General features: G+C 40.6%; 1 protein-coding gene across 1 annotated transcript; it reads right to left on the reverse strand.

Moving 5' to 3' along the window:
* Positions 1–606: 606 nt before the first annotated feature.
* On the reverse strand, positions 607–18,127 carry Rpf1 (ribosome production factor 1 homolog). The gene is made up of 9 exons (XM_057793157.1): positions 17,896–18,127; positions 16,675–16,731; positions 14,856–14,936; positions 9,879–9,974; positions 9,187–9,340; positions 2,594–2,676; positions 1,924–2,105; positions 1,671–1,797; positions 607–1,108 (listed from the first exon to the last, which is right to left on the reverse strand). Exons 1-9 carry the CDS (start codon positions 18,121–18,123, stop codon positions 1,067–1,069), a joined length of 1,050 nt encoding a protein of 349 aa, XP_057649140.1. The 5' UTR covers positions 18,124–18,127; the 3' UTR covers positions 607–1,066.
* Positions 18,128–19,927: the final 1,800 nt, after the last annotated feature.

Below are 19,927 nucleotides of genomic sequence, written 5' to 3' on the forward strand. Positions count from 1 at the left end.
TGTGTGTGTCTGTGTATTTTAACCTCCAGCCCCTTGCCAGAAGCTTGGTAACTGGGTGCCAGCGCACAGAGCGCAGACACGGGGGCGCGGTGCACGGCAAGTTATAGGAATTACTTTGACTATTCCAAATACGGGTGGAAAGTGGCTCAGTGGGTAAGAGTATCTACTGTGTGACTGTGATCTGTATTCAGATCCTGCCACCTGTACAAAGCAGAGCATGGTCGTGCATGCCCATAACACCTAGCACCTGGGGGAGAGGGTTTGTTGGCCACCAGCGTGGGTTAAAATGGTGAGCTCTAGGTTTAATGAGACTGTTTAATAAATAATACAGAAAGGGATTACAGGTCCTTGGCACTATCCTCTGGATTCACACAAATAACAATAACAAAAGACTCCAAACAAAACCCTTTGTAGTACATTTAGCAGTTAAACCAGAAAGGTAGTTGCTTTAGTTTGGAAATAACAGTCCCATTAGAAAAATCAAGAACTTGAGCCAGGCAGTGGTGTAGCATGCCTTTCATCCCAGCACTTGGGAAGTTCCAGGGCAGCCACAGTTGCACAGTGAAACCCTGTCTCCAAAAACAAAACCAACAATAACAAAACTTGAGAAATCGAGACAGTATCTGAATGAAGCAGGATAGTAGACGGTGATTAGGTTAAAAGGAGCAAGAAAACAGGAACTGAAAGATTTAACTCCAGTGACCTGTGTCTTGGTGCCAAGTCCTGCGAATCTGGCCTCCAGGACTGGTGTATTAAATCAGGGCTACACACTATCTACCAACAATACTTCTAGCCTGTAAATCCTTTGGGAGTGCATATTAGAAAGTTTGACTCTTCATTCCAACAGAATTATTCACAGCTAATCTGAAATGACAAGTTTTAGGACTTTCACCAAAATTACATTTATTTTTCAACAGTGGAAATTCATGGCACCTGGTCATTTGTTCAAATGTAAGATTTATAAAATCAATAAATTCCATTTTGAAAAGGGTGTTTTGTTAAATAATTTACCAAGATTTTCAAGACAGGTCTGTCCAGCAAAATCCACTACTACTCCCTTAGTACGTTATAAATGGAATTTTCTTCTACTTGTATCCATTTCCCGTGGCTGAAAATTAGAGAAGACGATGAAAAACAAATCAGCTGGCTTTCATAGATCTTTATGAGTAACACTGCTAAAAACACTATATATAGGTATATCTGAGACCCTAACAGTTGTAAGGTTGGATTTAAATGAGCTGAAAATTTCTGTTCCATGCCTGCATGTAGTTTTAAAGTAAAAATGGGAAGGCTGTACTGCTGCTAACTAGGCAGGAAATGCTTTATAGACATTTCAACTCTTAAGGTGCTTTCCAGTGCTCTTGAGCCCAAACGTGGTAGTTCTCAAACAGCGAAGCAGAGCCACTGTGCCAGCCTTCAGAGCCTGCTGGGCCTACGCCCCAGGAAGCCATCCTGGTGCAGTAGGTCTGGGCCTGAGATTTTCCCCTTCCTAGGTTGATGTTGGTCCTGTTTAAAGACCATTGTTCTGTGGGCTATTTAAGCAAATCCAGGTTACAGGCCATGATACCACATCAGATCGCTTCTTTCTAGGTCATGGGGAAGAAATTCTGTTACACACCTTAACATGTAACTACATAGTTAAAATGGGTTCTAGAACAACGACCACATACCTTATGGATCCACTCATATTCGCCATACTTCGAATCAAAGGTTCCTTTCTGAAGAGAGCGTAATTTTAAGGTGAAACGTGGTCCAAGTTCCTGAATTCCCACTTTCTTTTCACTCTTGAATATATATCTTCAGAGACAAAAGTTGAACAGTTGGGATCATTCAAATTCATTTTCTATGGCAAAGCTTACAGGACTTGTTACATCAGAACAGGTTCATACAGACAAAAAGGTCTAAGTTAGTGTTTGCCCTTACCTGTGAAACCTGAAGAAGATGTAATCCCGCTGATTGTGGAAGGTGGCAACCTGCCTTCCAATAAATTGAGGATTATGAGGAAAGAGAGAAGCAAACATGCGTCCAATAGAATGGCCTAACCGTGTTGTAAAGTTATTCAGAATTATCTCGGGAACATGTTTTGTGGGGTCTTTGCCTCGCCTCTGGAAAAAAAAAATACAATGTTCAGTAAAGATAACGAGAAGAATTATACGTTATAATTTTTGGGTCTAGAATTTAGACAATTATTGGTTTTGACCAAGGGTCTCACTCCGGCTCAGACTGGTCTGGCACTGAACCTTAGCTAAAACCCTAGCCCTTCTTCCTTGGTCAGAGTAATCCCATGACTTGGGATTACTGCAGGAGCCACCAATCCTGACTTTAAAAATTCTTAAAATGACAGAAATGTAAGAGATCGCTTATCAAACCCGCAAAGATATATTTAATGTGCTAATATGCACTGAACACAGCCTAATGTTAACCCTTAGAAAATCAACACTCATAGCAAGAGGACACTGCTACTGTCAGAACTGTTTATGGCCTCACAACAACCTGCTGTCATCCAAAGGTCAAACAATTAACATCAATTAAATCTTTAATAATCTACTGATAACCTGAGACCAATATTGGTCAAGGAATACATAAAACTCACCTTAATTTCTTTACGAAGACGAACACTACTCATTTTAAAATGAGCAGTTGGACCATTTGGCAAGTGACTCAAAATAAGGCCATCTGTTTATAAAGGTTAAGAAACACACCAGACTATATGAGCCCTAGATTGCATAAATAAGTTGTCTTCCGTATGTTTGAGGGTGCCTAGAAATTAGTAGATGGATGTATTTGTTCTTCTGGGTTAACTGAATTTTTCCTACCAAACCAAAGTCAAACCACATTAAATCTTACAAAAAAAATACTAATCTAGAAGAGTCTTTTATTTTTACAATTAAATGCTATCATTCTCAATAGGGTACCAAGGGCTTTCAAAGTCAAAGAATACAACAACAAAAATCTCCAATGACCACTACTCAAGAAGGAAAAAGTTGGGATTCAATGCTACTGGTATGTCAGTTCACCTCCACTCTATTGTCCTGTTTGTAAGATGAGGACATGGTAAGAATATCATCTCAGCAATGCAAATTCAATCAAAATCAAAACTGCTATTTCTTTTTTTTATTTTTTATTTTGTTTTTTTTTTTGTTTTTTGAGACAGGGTTTCTCTGTAGCTGTGGAGCCTGTCCTGGAACTCACTCTGTAGACCACACAGGCCTCGAACTCACAGAGGGCTGCCTATCTCTGCCTCCCAAGTGCTGGGATTAAAGGCATGCATCACCACCCCCTGGCAAAACTGATTTTTTTTTAAAAAAAAATCTTTTGGGGTTAATGAGAAATTAAAATCAACCTTTATAATCCAGTTATAGTCTAGCATGAACAGAATGCTAGATACTGTAAACTACATATTAAATATGAGACCTACCTATCAGCAAGTACAGCAGCCAAAAGCACCAGAGTCCCAGCTGCAGTAAGGGACTAGCATTTAAGGTTTTGTAGCACAAAGGTACTCTAACAATGAATAAGTTAGGAACAAGCAGACAAAACTAAAAGCAGTGGTTGATAAGAGTGTTCAGTTAATAACAGCTTTTAGTTTAAGGGTGACGGGGGCATCAAAAAGTAAAAAACTAGGATTGACGGCCCAGGCCAGCAGTCCAGCAAGAGGGATAAAGTTTCAAGGCCTGTGCCTGGACAACTTTAACCCAATTTCAAAATTAAAAAGTACTTAACAGGGCCGGGCGGTGGTGGCGCACGCCTTTAATCCCAGCACTTGGGAGGCAGAGGCAGGCGGATCTCTGTGAGTTCGAGGCCAGCCTGGTCTACAAGAGTTAGTTCCAGGAAAGGCTCCAAAACCACAGAGAAACCCTGTCTCGAAAAGCCAAAAAAAAAAAAAAAAAAAAAAAAAAAAAAAAAAAAAAAAAAAAAGTACTTAACAGGGATGGAGATAGTTTACTGCAGCCTGGAATTTGAACCCTTCGGCTGCTGTCTTTACTGAGTAAAGCAATGGTTCTCAGCTTTCCTAATGATGCGACCCTTTAATACGATTCTTTGTGTTGTGGTGGCCCCAACCAGAAAATTATTTGTTACCTCATAACTGTAATTTTGCTATTTTTATGAGTCATAATGTAAATATCTGAGTTTTCTGATGGTCTTAGGCGACCCTGTGAAAGGGTCATTCACCCCCTACCAAAGGGGTCATGAAACACAGGTTGAGAATGGCTGGACTAAAGGCAGCCAGGAGAAGCTATATTACACCCATTTTTTTTTTAAAGCATTAACCAGGCTGGAGAGATGGCTAAGCAGTTAGAGCACTGACTATTCTTCCAGAGGACCTGAGTTCAGTTCCCAGCACACACATGGTACAACCATCTGTAATGAGATCTGGTGCCCTCTTCTGGCCTGCAGGTATACATGGCATACATAATAAATAAATCTTGGGGAAAAAAAACTTCATCCTTAGATATGTCATCTTACTTTTCTATTGCCTTCAAGCAACCTTAGAATGTGGGGTCTGAATGAAAACAGTCCCCACTGGCTCATATATGTGAATTGTTCGAGGACTTTAGCAAGGGGTTAGAGGTGTGGCCTTGGAGGTTTGTCATTGGGGTGAGCTTTGAGACTTCAAAAACCCTCTCCAGGCTCTGTCTGCTCTGTCTCTCTCTTCTTTCTCCCTCTCCAACTTGTAGATAGGATGTAAGTTCTCAGCTCCTTCTCCAGCACCATGCCTGCCTGCTGCCATGCTCCCTGCCACGATGGGCGTGGACTCACCCTCGGAAGCCGAGAGCCATCCCCTAATTAAATGCTTTCGTTTAGAAGTTGCTTTGGTCATGGTGGTTTGTCACAGCAGTAGAAAACTAAGACTATGCCCTAACCAAAACCATTGCACACCTATGTGCACACAATATGAGATTTACAGAACAATTCTGTCCCCACTGCCACCATTAGTTCTCCTCGGCCTCCGCGCAGCCGCCCCGCTGCTCACTAACGTTCCCCTCTACCATCACCTCTCCTGACTTGAGATTCCCACCTGGGTCATTAAAGTAACAGTTGGTGCTCTCTACTCCAACTACATTTTCTGACATAGCTGATAATCAAATTTGGATTTGGCCCTAGGGTCTCTAAGTAGTAAGCCACATAGGATTTAGGTGGGTCATTTCACCTGCCCCACACTCTCTAATGACAACTGGAAGCTGCACATCACAGTCTCAACAGCAGTACGAGCTTCCTGCCATCTGTCATCACTGACTCGGGTTCAGAATGAAGGCATTAGCCTGACAGAAATGCAGGTACAAACTTCATCTTTTGTGTCCAGTTTTCCCAAGTGGTTCCTCACACAATCTTATCTACGACATGTAAAGAAGCTATTTTTGCCCCAGTTATTTCAAACACGTGTAGTATTTCGCTTCTCCATTAAGGACTGCTGCAAATCCTTACAGTTAGAATTAACTTACCATAGTGCTCCTCACTTAAAATGGCAGTTAGGAGTCAGGAAAATGCCTTTCCCTTAACCCCAGTGTATTAGAACTGGTTTTTGTTTACTTTTAAACAGGCTAATGGCAAATATTGAGTTCTTCTATTTAAAGATTCACTCCAGGTTCAACTTCATGAAGTACAGCCAAGTACTTTCTTGCTGCTTGGACATTCACGAAACCATGAAAAGTAAGGAGACCAGTAGATATAAAACAATTTTCTTCAACTTTTGTAAAGTTTTATCTAGAACAATCCTATTAAATTGTGGATTGTGTCAAAAGCAAAGATTCCTGTTTCATAGGTTCCCAAATAAAGTGGTTTTGTTTGTTGGGTACACGTAAGTTGTATTGTTAAACTAACATAAATAATGGAAAACAGTCACTGTGGCCTGTTTCATTAATGAAGAAAAGGGGCTGAAATCGCGTCCCATAAGGTGGTTAAATGGCAAAAAAAAAAAAAGAATGTTTCAGATAAAAAGACTTATTTTGTCAAAACAATGCAGGCTTTCCAAAAGCTAGAAATGCTGTCATCTGTGTACCTATATGAAATATTAAAGAGAAAACATTAAATTGATGAATGCTTGTTTTAGCAGCTTTAAAAGATTACAACTTAACTGCTACAACCAAAACAGACCTTGCCATTTTATTTAAAGGCAGCAATCACTTTAAAAATTGTTCTTTTCTTTAATAATTATGCATAAAAATTATAATTATATAGTCAAACCAAATAATAATCTAGTCAACAAATGCCACGTTAAAGAACTAGTTTTTTGTCTATTTTGGTTTCTGAAAAACTAATACAGGCGAACAAAATAATACACTTAAGTTATATAAAAATGATGAAAGCTGTGAAAAATGGATTTAAAAAATACACTGTATTAGAACAGTGAGTGTTCACTGGTATAAAAAAAGAATGTGCTGTCTTTTGGCAGAATGGAAAGTCCAATTGCTATTTTTATAAATTCTTTACTAATCTGACTCACCCAATTGGTCATCTAAATACTGAAATTATAGGTACTATTCAAGAAATAATAGCAAGTACAAAAAGAAATCTAGATATATTTTACATCCTTTCGTCAACAGAAACACCTTGGGGTCAGAAGACAGTACGACAGATGTGAGACACAGGGAACGCTTCACTGTTGCTGATACCCACACCACCGCCAAGCACATGGCATGCTCCACCCTACCTCACAACAACACGCTTCCTACAACCTAGGATGAAGTTACACCAACACATGGTGTCAGCCGGGCCAGAGCTCTCATGCCGCCTCCTTTCCCACTGACTGCCCAGCCTCATTCATCAGACCTGGCTCAAGTGTTCCCCGTTAAGTCCCCCTCCCCTCATGTTGCTGGAACAGTGCTGTTAGTTAACAGGACTTTTTGCTGGAATTCACTATGGCAGGCTGACTGCTGTTATGTGTGTGGGATTCCTCTCTATATGCTGTGAATATGTTTTATTACCAATGGTTAATAAAGAAGCTGTTTAGTCAATGGATTAGGAGAGTAAAGCCAGGCAGGAAATCCGAACAAGGATCTATAGAGAGTAGGCAGAGTCAAAGAGACAACGTGTAGCTACTGAAGGAGACAGAAGCAGCTGAAACCTTTCTAGTAGGTCACAGCCTCATGGCAATTTAAGATATAAGAGCCACGTAAAAATACACCTATACCGTTGGCCAAACAGTGCTATAATTAATATAGTTTCTGTTTGATTATTTGGACCTGGGCAGACAGAAAACCAACACACAATCTCCTTTTACAAAATGGTGAACAATGTGGGGCATGGATCCACATAAGACTAAAAAAGCTTAAAAAAAAAAAAAAAAAAGAGGGCTTCTAGACTCACAAAAAAGGGGGGCAAGCATAGCTTCTTGATAGTTGCATTTTTTTTTTTCCCAAATAGACTCTGTTGTGAGCCACAAGCAGAGGTGCGGATCCTTTAAAGACTGGCTTCCTGGTTGGTACTGGCAGAATGAGTGGCTCTGGATCTTTCAGGAGGTCGGGCTACAGAGCACTTAGGGTTTGTGAGCAAAGTGCTACAAGTTGCTTAATGGCAACCTAGACCCTCTGCTCCCCTGGAGCTGGGGTGGTGAGCACGGTTGCGGAGGTGGTGAAACCTCCACCATGCTTTACAGAGCAGAGTCAGCAGGCAGCAGGTGGAGCTGATCCTAGCCACGCACACTTAACATTAAAAAAAAAATGCACTCCTGGTCAGAATATGATTACAAATACACAATAAAGACAGATTCAGACAGAAACAAACCTTTAAACGGGTCATAGTATGTTTAAAAAAGCTTGGGAGAAAGAGTATAAACAGATATTAAAAAAATAGTTTAAAAAAATAAAAAAAGTCTTTAAAGAGACAGTAAAAGTAATATAAAAGAGTACAGACAAATAAGCATGGGTTGATTCCGGACTCTCTGAGCATGGCGGTCAATGAAGGCTGATGAGAAGCCAAGGACAATGGCACTAGGTTTCGATCATAATACATGAACTGGCTTTGTGGGAGCTTAGCCTGTTTGGACGCCCACCTTTCTGGACATAGATAGAAGGACCTTGGTCTTCCCGCAGGGCAGGGAATTTGGACTGCTCTTCAGTATCGAGAGGGAGGGGGATTGGAGTGGGGGGAGGAGAAGAGGAGTGGGGATAGGGGGAGGGAAGTGGGGGGAGGGGGCAATATTTGGGAGGAGGGGAGGGAAATGGGAAATGGGGAGCAGGTGGAAATTTTAATTAAAAAAGAATAAAAATAAAAAAAAAGAAAGAAGAAAAAAGAGTACAGACAGTCACAGATTAGAGGAATAAAATAAACAAGGCACATAAAGATAAAATATACATAGAGAGTCTGGATTATGTATAGCATTGTGTTTTCTTTAAATTTTCTGACTGCAGAGAAACATTTAGTTCTGGGGACTGCTAAGTTAAACCAACAAAAAGGTATCTTAACTTCAAAATCGGAGTCTAAAGATATGTTACTTTGGAAAAGTGGTTCTGTTTTTATTTCCACATAAGATGAGAACCTGTGGATTCCTTCCAAGCTAATGTGGTTTAATGAAACATCCTCCCTATCCCCACCGAAAGGTCTCCATGAACCCTAAGAATACTTCACCCAACAAACAGCAGGAAGCAGTTAAAAACTACTCCCAAATTCCCAAAATGATTGTTTATAAATGTTTGTTTTCATTTCAAAAGAAATATGATATAAACACTTTGCATTGGTATAGATCTTGGTCTACTGATACAAATTTAAGGCTGATTTGTTATACTCTGTATATGTATTTCTGCTCTTTTTTCTCATTTAAAAATGCAATGCATAATTAAAAAATACAAATTAATAGTCAAACTTGGCATGTTAGTTAGGTTTTTTAGATATACAGAGATATATTTCAGTTAAATAGATAATCCAAAACTTCAACGACCTACAAAATACGGCATTTAAAATGTTTTAAAAACTTAGACTTTTCTTGACAGTGAGACATGTCTACTTCTTGGCAGCACCAATACTTCAAAAAGGTTGATGAACATTAAAGAAACTTGTTATCAAATTTGCCTTCAATGGCATTTGTGCAAGAAACTGCTCTTGCCTGGACTTTGGACAGATGCAATGCTATGGAAAAAATGTCCATTCTAAAATGATAGGAATCCTTTCCCTAGTCCTTCAAATATGTTTAAAAATAGGCGAGAAAAGGGCCAGAAAAATTCCCTTACAAACAAACCCAAAGGATACTCGGTGTTTTACGATCTTCATTAATAACGATCAGGTCTGTGAAATCTCTTGCAATGCACTGTGGAATAATTTTTTTCAGAGCCAGTCCTCTTCTGTAATACACGTGTGAATCTGGTATAACTGTCGAGAGCTGCTCGCAGAGTCGTACTGTTCTCTGTGAGAAGATAAGAGACATTACTCAGAGTAAGAAGGAAAAAGGATGTACTAATAAGGACAGGACCGATGATGATTCAAAGATAGCATTACCAGAAGTGAACAGACAGAGGAAGCATGAAGGCGGAGCAATGTCTCCTGTGTCAAAGGCCATTTACCCCAAAGCCAGGTTTCCAACAAGGAGCACAGCTCCTTCATGGAGACAGAGACATGGCAACGTCTGCAGACATTTTGTGGCTAGGACTGGCGCAGGGGGTAGATACTGCTGGCTTGTAATGGACAGAGGCTGGGGATGTTGCTAAACATCCCATAATGACAGCACTTCATAACAAGGAGTTATTCAGGCATGATGCTAAGAGTTGTCATGGTTATAAAACTACCCTGAAGAACTGTGCTCAGTAACCTACATCATATCATCAGCTGTCTCCCTTTACTTATTCACTGTCATTATCAAAGGCAATTAACCATTTCACTTTTCTGAATAGAGCATTTTACATATGACATAAGAACTCATGGACTACACTAATCAATGTGTTTACCCCATGAGGTCTATCCGATGTCGTGATGAGAATCTTAGGAGATGTCTGCCTGTTGAAGTAGGAAGCAAATTCATCTGTAGCTTCATCATAAGCCACCTGAAAACAGAGGACAGATTATTTTGTATCAGACAGTTCACTGAGCCTGGATTTTAAAATGTTGCTTCACCGACTGTTAGCTGACAGGTGCAGGAGGAGGTGACATCAATAGTGACATGAAGTGGCTGACTCACATCCGCACAATTCGAGTATAAACTGGGTAGCTATCAAAAATGCTTCCAGGGCACAAACTAAGATGTGTGTATTGCACAGTGGCTACAGACATGGACAAGAATACCAGGCCTGACTAATGCTAGTCCTGTTCATGCTGGTGGACGAAAACAGCAATACCAGCTTCCAGGACTGGGGTAGCAGCATGGAGTAGAAGACAAGAATCATGGGGGAAATGTGAAAACACGAAGCTTTGTCAAACCAGGGTTGCAGACCTAACTGAAGGTAAGTACGGAGAGCTAGAAACTTAAAGGTGATGCTCTGAAGTAGGAGTTGTAGGTGTACTTAAGATGCTGTCACCACAAACCCAAGGTGGCTCTGATCTCACACACACTGAGGGAGATCTGAGAAGCACTGAATGTGGAAGGCAGGGAGACGAAGATGGGTGGAGCGCGTAAGGCGTTCCTCCACACGTGCACAGCCCAGACAGAGAGAGGGGCAGGTCTGAGGAGCTCCAGGGGTTCAACTGGGCTTGCCTAGTCTCCGACTGACATAAGGTATGTAATAAAAACAGGGGCCGTCAGTAAGTAGCGAGGCAGGTTACAGATAAAACAACAAGAATTGAGCAGTCATCCTGCTACTGCCGGGAAGAGAATGATTTCACACTTTAAAGTCCAAGCAAGTTACAGAAACAACAAAACAGTCCTTAAAGGATAAACCAGAGCTGAACACAGTAGCTCATTCCTGTAATCCCAGGGAGGCTGAGCAGGACTGCTACCAGCTTGGAGTCAGGCCAGGCTAGGCTACACAGGGAGTCCCAGGGTAGCCTGGACTACATAGGAAGATCCTGTCAACTAACTAATTAACTAACTAAAAGCCAAAATAAACTAAGTAACATTCAGTCAAAACTACAATACTATGTTATGTAAAAATAACTTTCAGCCAAAACTCGGTAGAAAAGAAAGTGTGATAAATTAGGGGAGATAATTAGCAGATAACTGAGTGGGCTGACATGTGAAATTTGCCAAATGGCAAAGCAGCTCTGAGTAATGTGTTCTACGATTTAAAGAAAACATGGACACAGAAGAATCAGTGGACTGAAAAGCCACGAACAGATACCGACCTGGCCCAGTATGGAGAACGGAGAAAACCGTCCTGGAAATGTGAAACTGGGGAAATTACAGCACATGTCAAACACCCAACAGTCTGTGTAAAGGGAGCCTTGTGACAGGCAGAAGAGAACGGCAGAAAAAGTATTTGAAGAAATCATGGCTAAAAAGACAAACTTGATGAAAATACTAACACTTATTCAAGAAGCTCAGCAAATTCCAAGCGGGCTATAAACAGCAACAATAATGAGCACATTAGAGCCAAGCTGTTAAAATCAGAGGACACTTGGAGCGATGAGACATGAGGATCAGCACGGTGCTGCAGAGTATGTTCAAAGTGCAAAATGTCTCCAGTAAACAACGGGGGTAATCAGCAGCTAGTAAATCTGCCACGAGGACAAAAGGGAAAGAAGCCCTTAAACTGAAAGGAGCTATACTAGATGGGAAGGCAGACCTAGAGGGCCTAGGAAACAGGTGCTAACATGGTAAGGCTGTGTGTGCATTCCTTTGTAAAGCTACGGGCGAATTCATGTAGTAACTCTGACTCCAGCTGGGACACAGACAACATGCGGCACCTGGCCAACAGCACCTCTCCATGGGTTAGCTGGATTATGCAGATTCACACCAGACCTGGATGATTAAAGATGCATGGTGCCTTTTGTTTGTTTCCCTCCAGTACCAAGAATAAGCTCTTAGAGCTCATGTATGTTTCAAGTCTAAGGGCAACTACCAAAACAATTAAAACAGCACACTCAAAAATCAACATCAAAGAAAATAACCAAGGAAGAACTGAGACAATACAGGCGGGGGGTGGGGGGTAGATGATGTAAAAGTCTAGCTATGTTTATAACTGACATTAAGTACTAATTTCAGGCTGACCAAAGAAGCAATATCTAACCATATATGCTCTTGCTTGAAACGTGATACATATTAAATTCAAGTCCAAGGATAACTTCAAAGCAAAACATGGAAAAGCATACTGCGGAGAGTCCCCAGGAGAGAGTTTACCTGGCTCCATACACAAAACAGACACTAAGAAGCGCTGCTCCATAAGAACGTAATTACCATGCACACAAGTAATTACACACAGCAATATAGCTGTAAACGCAGGTCCCTAACAGAAGAACTGAAACTCATGGAGAAGCAGCTGAGAGGTGGAGTATCCATCTTCTTTTCCCAGGGACAAGTAAATTCACACACAGAGTGTAAGATAGGAGCAGCCTATCAACCAACACAATAATCCCTCCTAAAACAATAGGAAACCCACGATTTCCAAGGGCAACACAACATTCCTCAGAACAGACCACAGGCCAGGACTTAAAGCCTCTAACTGAAAGGAAGTCTGTTAAGCAAGCAAGATAGAATTAACAGAAATCACCCACGAGAAGGAAATCTAGAAGATTTCAAATTCCTATAAATTAACATACACAATAATCAATGAGCTGAAGTCAGTTAAAAGGGAAATTAGAAAATCTCTTGGGCTGGAGAGTGTGGCTGCCTAGCGTGCACAAGGTTTCATCCCCAGCGTCTCTGATCCCACCACACAAAAGAAAACAAACCTCTTAAATAAAGAACAAAAGCAACAAGCTGTCAAAGTGTATGGACCATGTTAAAGCAACCATGGGAAACCAGAGCTTCAAACACTGTATTAGAAGTCTAAAACTAGCCATCCATCCTCCTTAGGAAGCTCAGGGGTGGGAGAGGCAACAAATACAGCCTGAGACAACACAAGAACGGAAGACTAGGGAAACTGATGAAATAAGACCTGGTGGCGAATGACACCTGCCAGACACGGAGGATGAATCCTAAAGAAAGGAGAAATTAATTCTGTGAAATATAAATAGAGCAGAGTAAGATCATTAGAGTCTAAAGCCATTTATCATATATTCCCAGCACTCAGGAGAGGCAGGCAGATCTCTGTGAGTTCAAGGCCAACCTTGAACTGTTAGTTAGTTTCTGGACAGCCAGGGCTACACAGAGAGCCCTGTCTTAAAAACAAAACAAAAAAAAACTGGAGACGTTTGAAAGTTCTCACAACACAGAAATGATATTGAGACATAAATGTATTACAATTTAATCATCAGGAATGGTATATATGCACTAAATTATAAACTCATAAATAAACATGCCAATTAAATTTAACCCAAAAAAAAAAAAAAAAACCCTAACAAATTGTGAGCAATGAACAATTATTCCACTAAAAAAGAAACTTTGGCGGGGCGGTGGTGGCGCACGCCTTTAATCCCAGCACTTGGGAGGCAGAGGCAGGCGGATCTCTGTGAGTTCGAGACCAGCCTGGTCTACAAGAGCTAGTTCCAGGACAGGCTCCAAAACCACAGAGAAACCCTGTCTCGAAAAACCAAAAAAAAAAAAAAAAAAAAAAAAAGAAACTTTGATGTAAGTAATAGTGAAAGTAGCACATTTTAAAACTTGTAGGATTTACACAGGTGATACTCAAAGGAGTTCTGTTGTTCATAGTAAACAAAGAGCAAATTGATAAAATAAAAATAGATGAAGCTCAGTGAAAGGAGGAGGAAACAAGGGAGACAGAAATGAAACACAAAATTCAGTAGAGAAAAATTAAAGAAATTAAACTACTTCACTGAAAAGAACACAAAGAAGCTGTCTGACAAAACCTAATGAAAAGAGAATGTTACACTAAACTATGGGTTTTCTTAGAATACAGACTATGGGTCTAGCTCTTCTGGCTGGGTGATGATTTTTAATCTACAAAATATTTACAGTGAAGTTTTAATTTTTAAAAAAGTGAGTACTAGGAGAGTTAATGACACATTACCATAGTTTAATGCATGAGCTCAAATAAAGATATCAATTCTAAGCAAGTAACAACAACCCAAAACTGTAAAATAAAAAGACAGCATGATACCAGGATGGGCTATCCCAAGAATACAAGACACTAATTTTTAACATCAGAAAACCCATGGATGCATAATGGTAACATGGGGAAGAAATACAGAGTATCTTATCTCAATATTTTCAGAGGAAGAACTCTATACTCATTCATGACAAAACAAAGCATACATGGGATTTCTTTAAAGCATACAAAAAACCTACACCAATGACGTAAACACCAAGGAGGCTGAATCGGTAGTATTCTTTCAAATCAGGAACAAGACAAGGACACCATCACTGCCTTCTGTTTACTCAACAATGTATCAGAAGTTCCAGTCAGCACAAAGGTAGGATAAATAAAGAGATAAATCTATCATCGGATAAATAACTATCAAAAATTTACAATGAATAATTGTAATAATTATTAGATAAATTATTAGTAGCCAGTTTAGGTATGCTACGGTGAGAGGAACTGGCTTTTCACAAACCAGCAAACAGAGCAAGAGTTAGAGATGCATGTGTCCTAAGAAAACACAGGACAGGAGCAGCTCTAACAAGACTTACAAACAAAACCAGTACAGAAAAGATCACAAAACTTACTGAAATATATTTTTAGTATTTAAGAAAGATCTCAGTGAAGTGATGAATGAGGGCCCCGTGCTGGCATGATGTGCTGCCATCCCAAATGTTCTGGGAGAGCCAAATATCAAAGAGAGGGGTAAGGAACAAGGAGGCAGGGAAGAAGGGGGTAGCCTGCTCTTACATCCACCCACACACCAAGGGCGAGCATTCAGATGTCTGACGTTACCTCTTCGTCATTGGGGTCTACTGTGGTTTCATCGTACACTCGTTGGTTGTCAATGGTCTTGGGAATAGCCTTCGGTGGAGCCTAAGGAAGATGGAAAACGCCGAGGTTTAGAAGCATTTTATGAACTACTTCACATTACAGTTGGGAAACAAAGTCTTCAAGTAACCTCCAAACAATCTGTTCCTCATTTCAAACCACAACTACAGTTCCATAAATCCTTGAAAGAAAATGGAGCAATAATGCTACCTTTATATAATCCGAAGAGACATAGGCACAGTAGATACAGAATCAAGCAACTTAAAATAGGCACAAGTAGCAGAAATCACAATCCCTCTCTAAGAAAAATATCTAACAGTAAAAAGGAAATTAACAGAATGGAAAAAAAAAAAATCACAAAGGTACAAATCCAGGGGCTGTTTCTATTTTCCTGAGATCTACTGGGAAATGTGACTGGGGACATATGACAAGAATAAAAGGTCTGTAGGGGTGGCCGTTCGTGATGGAAACAGACATCAATACAGCAAACGTCCAGCAGCAGGGTAATGGCTAACACCCCGCACATCACTTGACCCGATACTGCAGAATTATCATGCCGCTTAGCTCAAGAAATGGTATCAACAAACCACCAAGGAAAACACAATCACGAGATAATACTAAAAGTACTTCAAAATACATGGACACCATGCAGGGATATCAAGGAAATATAAGCTGACAAATCATTTAGGACGTTGGGTATATATGTGTTTAAGAGGTGCAGTTTGTGGGAGCGGTTGTCTTCTTCCACCTCAATTTGCCACGCTACACAGCAAGAGCCTTTACCTTACTGAGTTACCCTTATGTAATCTTAGAAGATAATTCAAAGAAGTCATCTTTCAAACACAACAACTGATTTTGTTGTGTTTTTAGGAAGGGTGTTGTGTACTCCAATTGAAAGCCTATTAAACTACACCCCCAGCCCAGGGCCAGTAATAATGTTAAAGTTGATTAGCACACCGATTTGCTGCAATTAGCAGATTATGGGACTTTCGGAGATACTAATATTACATGGTATTTTAGAACGCTGAAGGTCAAAATAGCCTAATATTGATGATTCTATATGATTTGAACTGATGCTATTTGGACAGTGCAAGTAAGATGTTTAGCTTGTGTAGTCTGAACATTTTTGTCTCCCTCGGGAATCCTTATTCTCATGCATTAAAATTTTAAAAGTATAGCCAGGTGGTGGTGGCGCACACCTTTAATCCCAGCCCTCAGGAGGCAGAGGCAGGTGGATCTCTGTGAGTTCGAGGCCAGCCTGGTCTACAAGAGCTATTCCATGACAGGCTCCAAAGTTACAGAGAAACCCTGTCTCGAAAAACAAAAAAACTTTGTAAGTATAAATTAATAAACTAAGCATATGTGTAAAAGTTTTAAAAATGAAAAATTTAGTTGTGCAACCATGCAGGAGTATTGAGCAGTTCTTTCAGCTTCAAGTCACAAGAGCTAAACCCTCACACCTGAAGTGGGGAGTTCCTGGGTCCCAAAGCCAGGAAGAGCTTTCTCTGCCTCCTGACTAACAACAGCATCACTGTGTCTACTGTCTGTGCACAACACACTAAGTAAGGTAAAGTTCAGGGGGTATTTAAGCAGTTTCACGAGTGGTTCACTTTGAGAATAGGCCATGGGCTGTCACCAGTTTGCTAAGGTGGGTAAAGAGTAGAAAGGGATTTGCTATGTTAATTTTCAACTCTGAAATGTTCTAGGAGAAGGAAAGCAACATAGTATTAGGAAACACTACTTCATATATAAGACAAATTACATGGCTAAGAACCTTAGTTACCTTATCACCAAGAGCCTCTCTCTCTTTTTTAAGTTTCTTCTTAGCTGCCAACTTTTCCTAATGGAATAAAAACAAACAATATTGAGAAACCAGCAGTTAACTCGCAAACTCATACTGAAACCACAAATTAGTTCTAGGACCAGTCTGAGAATTACTGTGATCTTTTAAAGTAAGCACACAAAACATTTTAAAAGTCTGCTTGGGTAGTCCAGGCTTGCTTCCAACAGAAGCCCCCTTGCCTCCACTTCCTTAGTGTTGATCACAGGTATACACTACCATCCCCCACCAGACAGATCGTCCTTTAATAGCTAAATCACCGAACCACAAGCAGGCAGTCTAATCAATAGGATTTAACAGAGAGCTTGCTTTGTCAAATCGATATTAAGTCTGAACATTTAAACTTTCAGTAGCTTAAATTTTCCTATAAAGCTTCCAATTAAATTAAACATATAACAAGTATTTTCCCCTAGTGCTTACATTCTAAAGATCATGGCTATAACGATTACTTCTGGAAAGCACCAAAGATAAAGAGTTTTCAGGGTGTTTCCAATAAAATCACCACTAACTATTCTTCTATTTTATAACCAATACAAGCGTTTAAGATCAATAGGAACTTATTTGTTACACACCAGTATCTCTTGACTTCTAGAGAAAATGCTTGACACACTACAGAAGAGCATACATATAATTTTGTAGTGCCTACGCAACCGCACAGCTCAAAGACGTCTTCTAGGACAGTTCTCCCTCATACTTGAAAACCAAACCAGGAGACAAGTAAACCAGGAGACAAGTTCACTGCATTAACTCCAGCCTAGCACTTACAAAAGGATTCAGTAAGGAAATGGGGCAAGACGAGCAAATAAAAATTAAAACATCATGTTTTTATATATGCAGCAGTCAGGAATTTTGTTTTTTCAAACTGCAATTTAGACACAAATAAGCCTTATGATCTTGGGCAAGCCTCACAAGTCTATGTTTTAGCTTATGTTTCCTCCCAGAACAGAGCGAGCACAGGGCACTAGACAGCAAATGCAGCTACCAGACACTTCACAGTACTAATCACTTCAGCGAGAGCTCCTGAAAGCAGCCGAGTTTGGGATCTGGAGTTTAGACGGAGAAATTAACCAACGCGTGGCTGGCCGGGCAAAGGCGGGGTGCCAAGCCCGTGCAACCCCGTGCGAGCGCGTGCCCGTGTGACCCGCGCCTCCGCCGCGCGCGTACCTTGCGCTGCTGCTGTTTCCACCGCGTGAACATCAAGTGTCGCCGCTGTTTGTTCTTAATCTCCGAGATACTGAAGCCCGGGGGAAAGGCGGCCGCTTTCCGGGGCTGCGCCCCGCTCTCCGCCGTCCCATCGTCCGCGACCGCAGCCTCCTGAGGCTCTTCGGCGACGGCTTTCCTCTTCAAGCCTTGCTTCCCGCCAGCCACACTCTTTTCGCCGGCTTTCGCCATGTTCTGTACGGAACGGAAGTGCTCCTGTCCGTGAGCCTGGTCAAACATGTTTACTTCCGGGGGAAGGAAGTTTTTGATCAAATCTGGTGCTTTAAAATCAGGTTTTGTTCCCAACTGTACGAATACACAGAGGAGTGCCTAGATTCCTTCACTGAGCCTCGGCTGAGTGACACTCCTTACAATATTTAGTTACAGTTTGATACAAAAAGACAAAATGGCTCACAAATAATAGTGTGGTGGGCTCTAAGTAGTATGTGACATTAAAAAAAAAAAACAGCAAGATAAAAGAAGATCAAAAGAGAGGAAAGGAGCAACTTTGAATGGTTCTCAAATTGTGCTTCTGTCATCAATCTGAGATTTTAGGAAGTAAAGATGCTTATGCAATAATCCGACAGCAGAGCCTTTAATCTGCGACAAGCTGATAATACAGAAGAGTCGCCCAGGAGACGGAAACGGCCACCTCTGGGCACTGCATAGCAGCAGCCATGGCCACTATTCAAATGCCACAGACCACGGAAGTCGGACTAAGGATTAGGAGAGAGGAGAGGAGGCTTGAAGTTGAGCAGATCCTGTCAGGGCTTTGTAAAGATTCTGGGTTTTATGTAAGATGCAGGTCTCTTGGTGTATTTTGAGGGGAATAAAAGAATATGATCTGACATTGTGTTTGATTTTTGAGGTGCTGTGGCCCAAACGTGAGGCTTTGTTGATGTTAAGTGAGCGACCACTCTTCACAAAGCTCGATTTACAGCCTCCTTGATTCACATATAAAAACAGCACTCAGTAATTGTTTAAGAAGAAACTGAGGGAAGATGGATGCGGTAAGAAGTGATAGTATTCACCTAAAAACAGCTCTCACCTCAAAGCGAAAAAGAGGTAGTTTATTCTGGAGTCAAATATGAATGATCATGCCGTGGAAACATAGGGTTAGGCCTCTCATGGCATTTTCCCGTGTAGAAGCATGTCTGTGAAGCTTTTTTATACTAACAACAAAAAGTCACCAGTCCAGACGCTTTCCACATACATTGATGGAGACCAAGAAGACAGATACGGAACAGTGAGAAGTCTCAATCAACCACAGGTCTCCAGTTACAGAGTTGAACCCAATCCTATTGGCTAGTGATGAAGCTATTGTAAAGCCGAGGCGGATCACATTTATGTTTGTCGTAATGCTGGTATAAACTCCAAATGATGACAGTCATATAAATTACATTACAATTATGGAAAACTACTACGTTACTGGCAGATGTCATGCTGCTGGTTTGTGATTTTCTGCCCTACACTATTAATCTTTATGTACTCCTATTTTCAATATTTTTCCTGTAAAACCGTGTGCCATGTTACAGCTGTAGCAGTTTTTATATATTTTATGTTTTACCGTATTTCTTGATTAAGTCAAAGGGCAATGCGAAGTGATAGCCATATGCTGCTGTTTGTATGAATACACACTATGTCGTTTGCACAATGATAAAATTGTCTAGTAAAAATATTTCTCAGAATATATCACCATGATACTTGGAAATCCACTGTTAAGGTATAATCATCAAATCCAAACTGTCTATGCAAATCACCATACTGACTTCCACTGAGAAGCCAGTCTTTGGACATATCAATACTTTTAGCACTATTTCATTGTTCTATGACTTAGCTTCCTCTTTTCACCATGTTTTCTATTGTAACTGAAGACCAGCTTTCAATATTTCTGTAGCTAAATCTTTTCAATCTTGGAGGATAATTCTGTTCCAAGTGGTTCATAAATTTAACATCTTCACAAAGGATCAATGAATACTATTTGAAATGACTGCTT

The sequence above is a fragment of the Chionomys nivalis genome, chromosome 18 (genome assembly GCF_950005125.1).
Source record: "Chionomys nivalis chromosome 18, mChiNiv1.1, whole genome shotgun sequence".
NCBI classification, from domain to species: Eukaryota; Metazoa; Chordata; class Mammalia; order Rodentia; family Cricetidae; genus Chionomys; species Chionomys nivalis.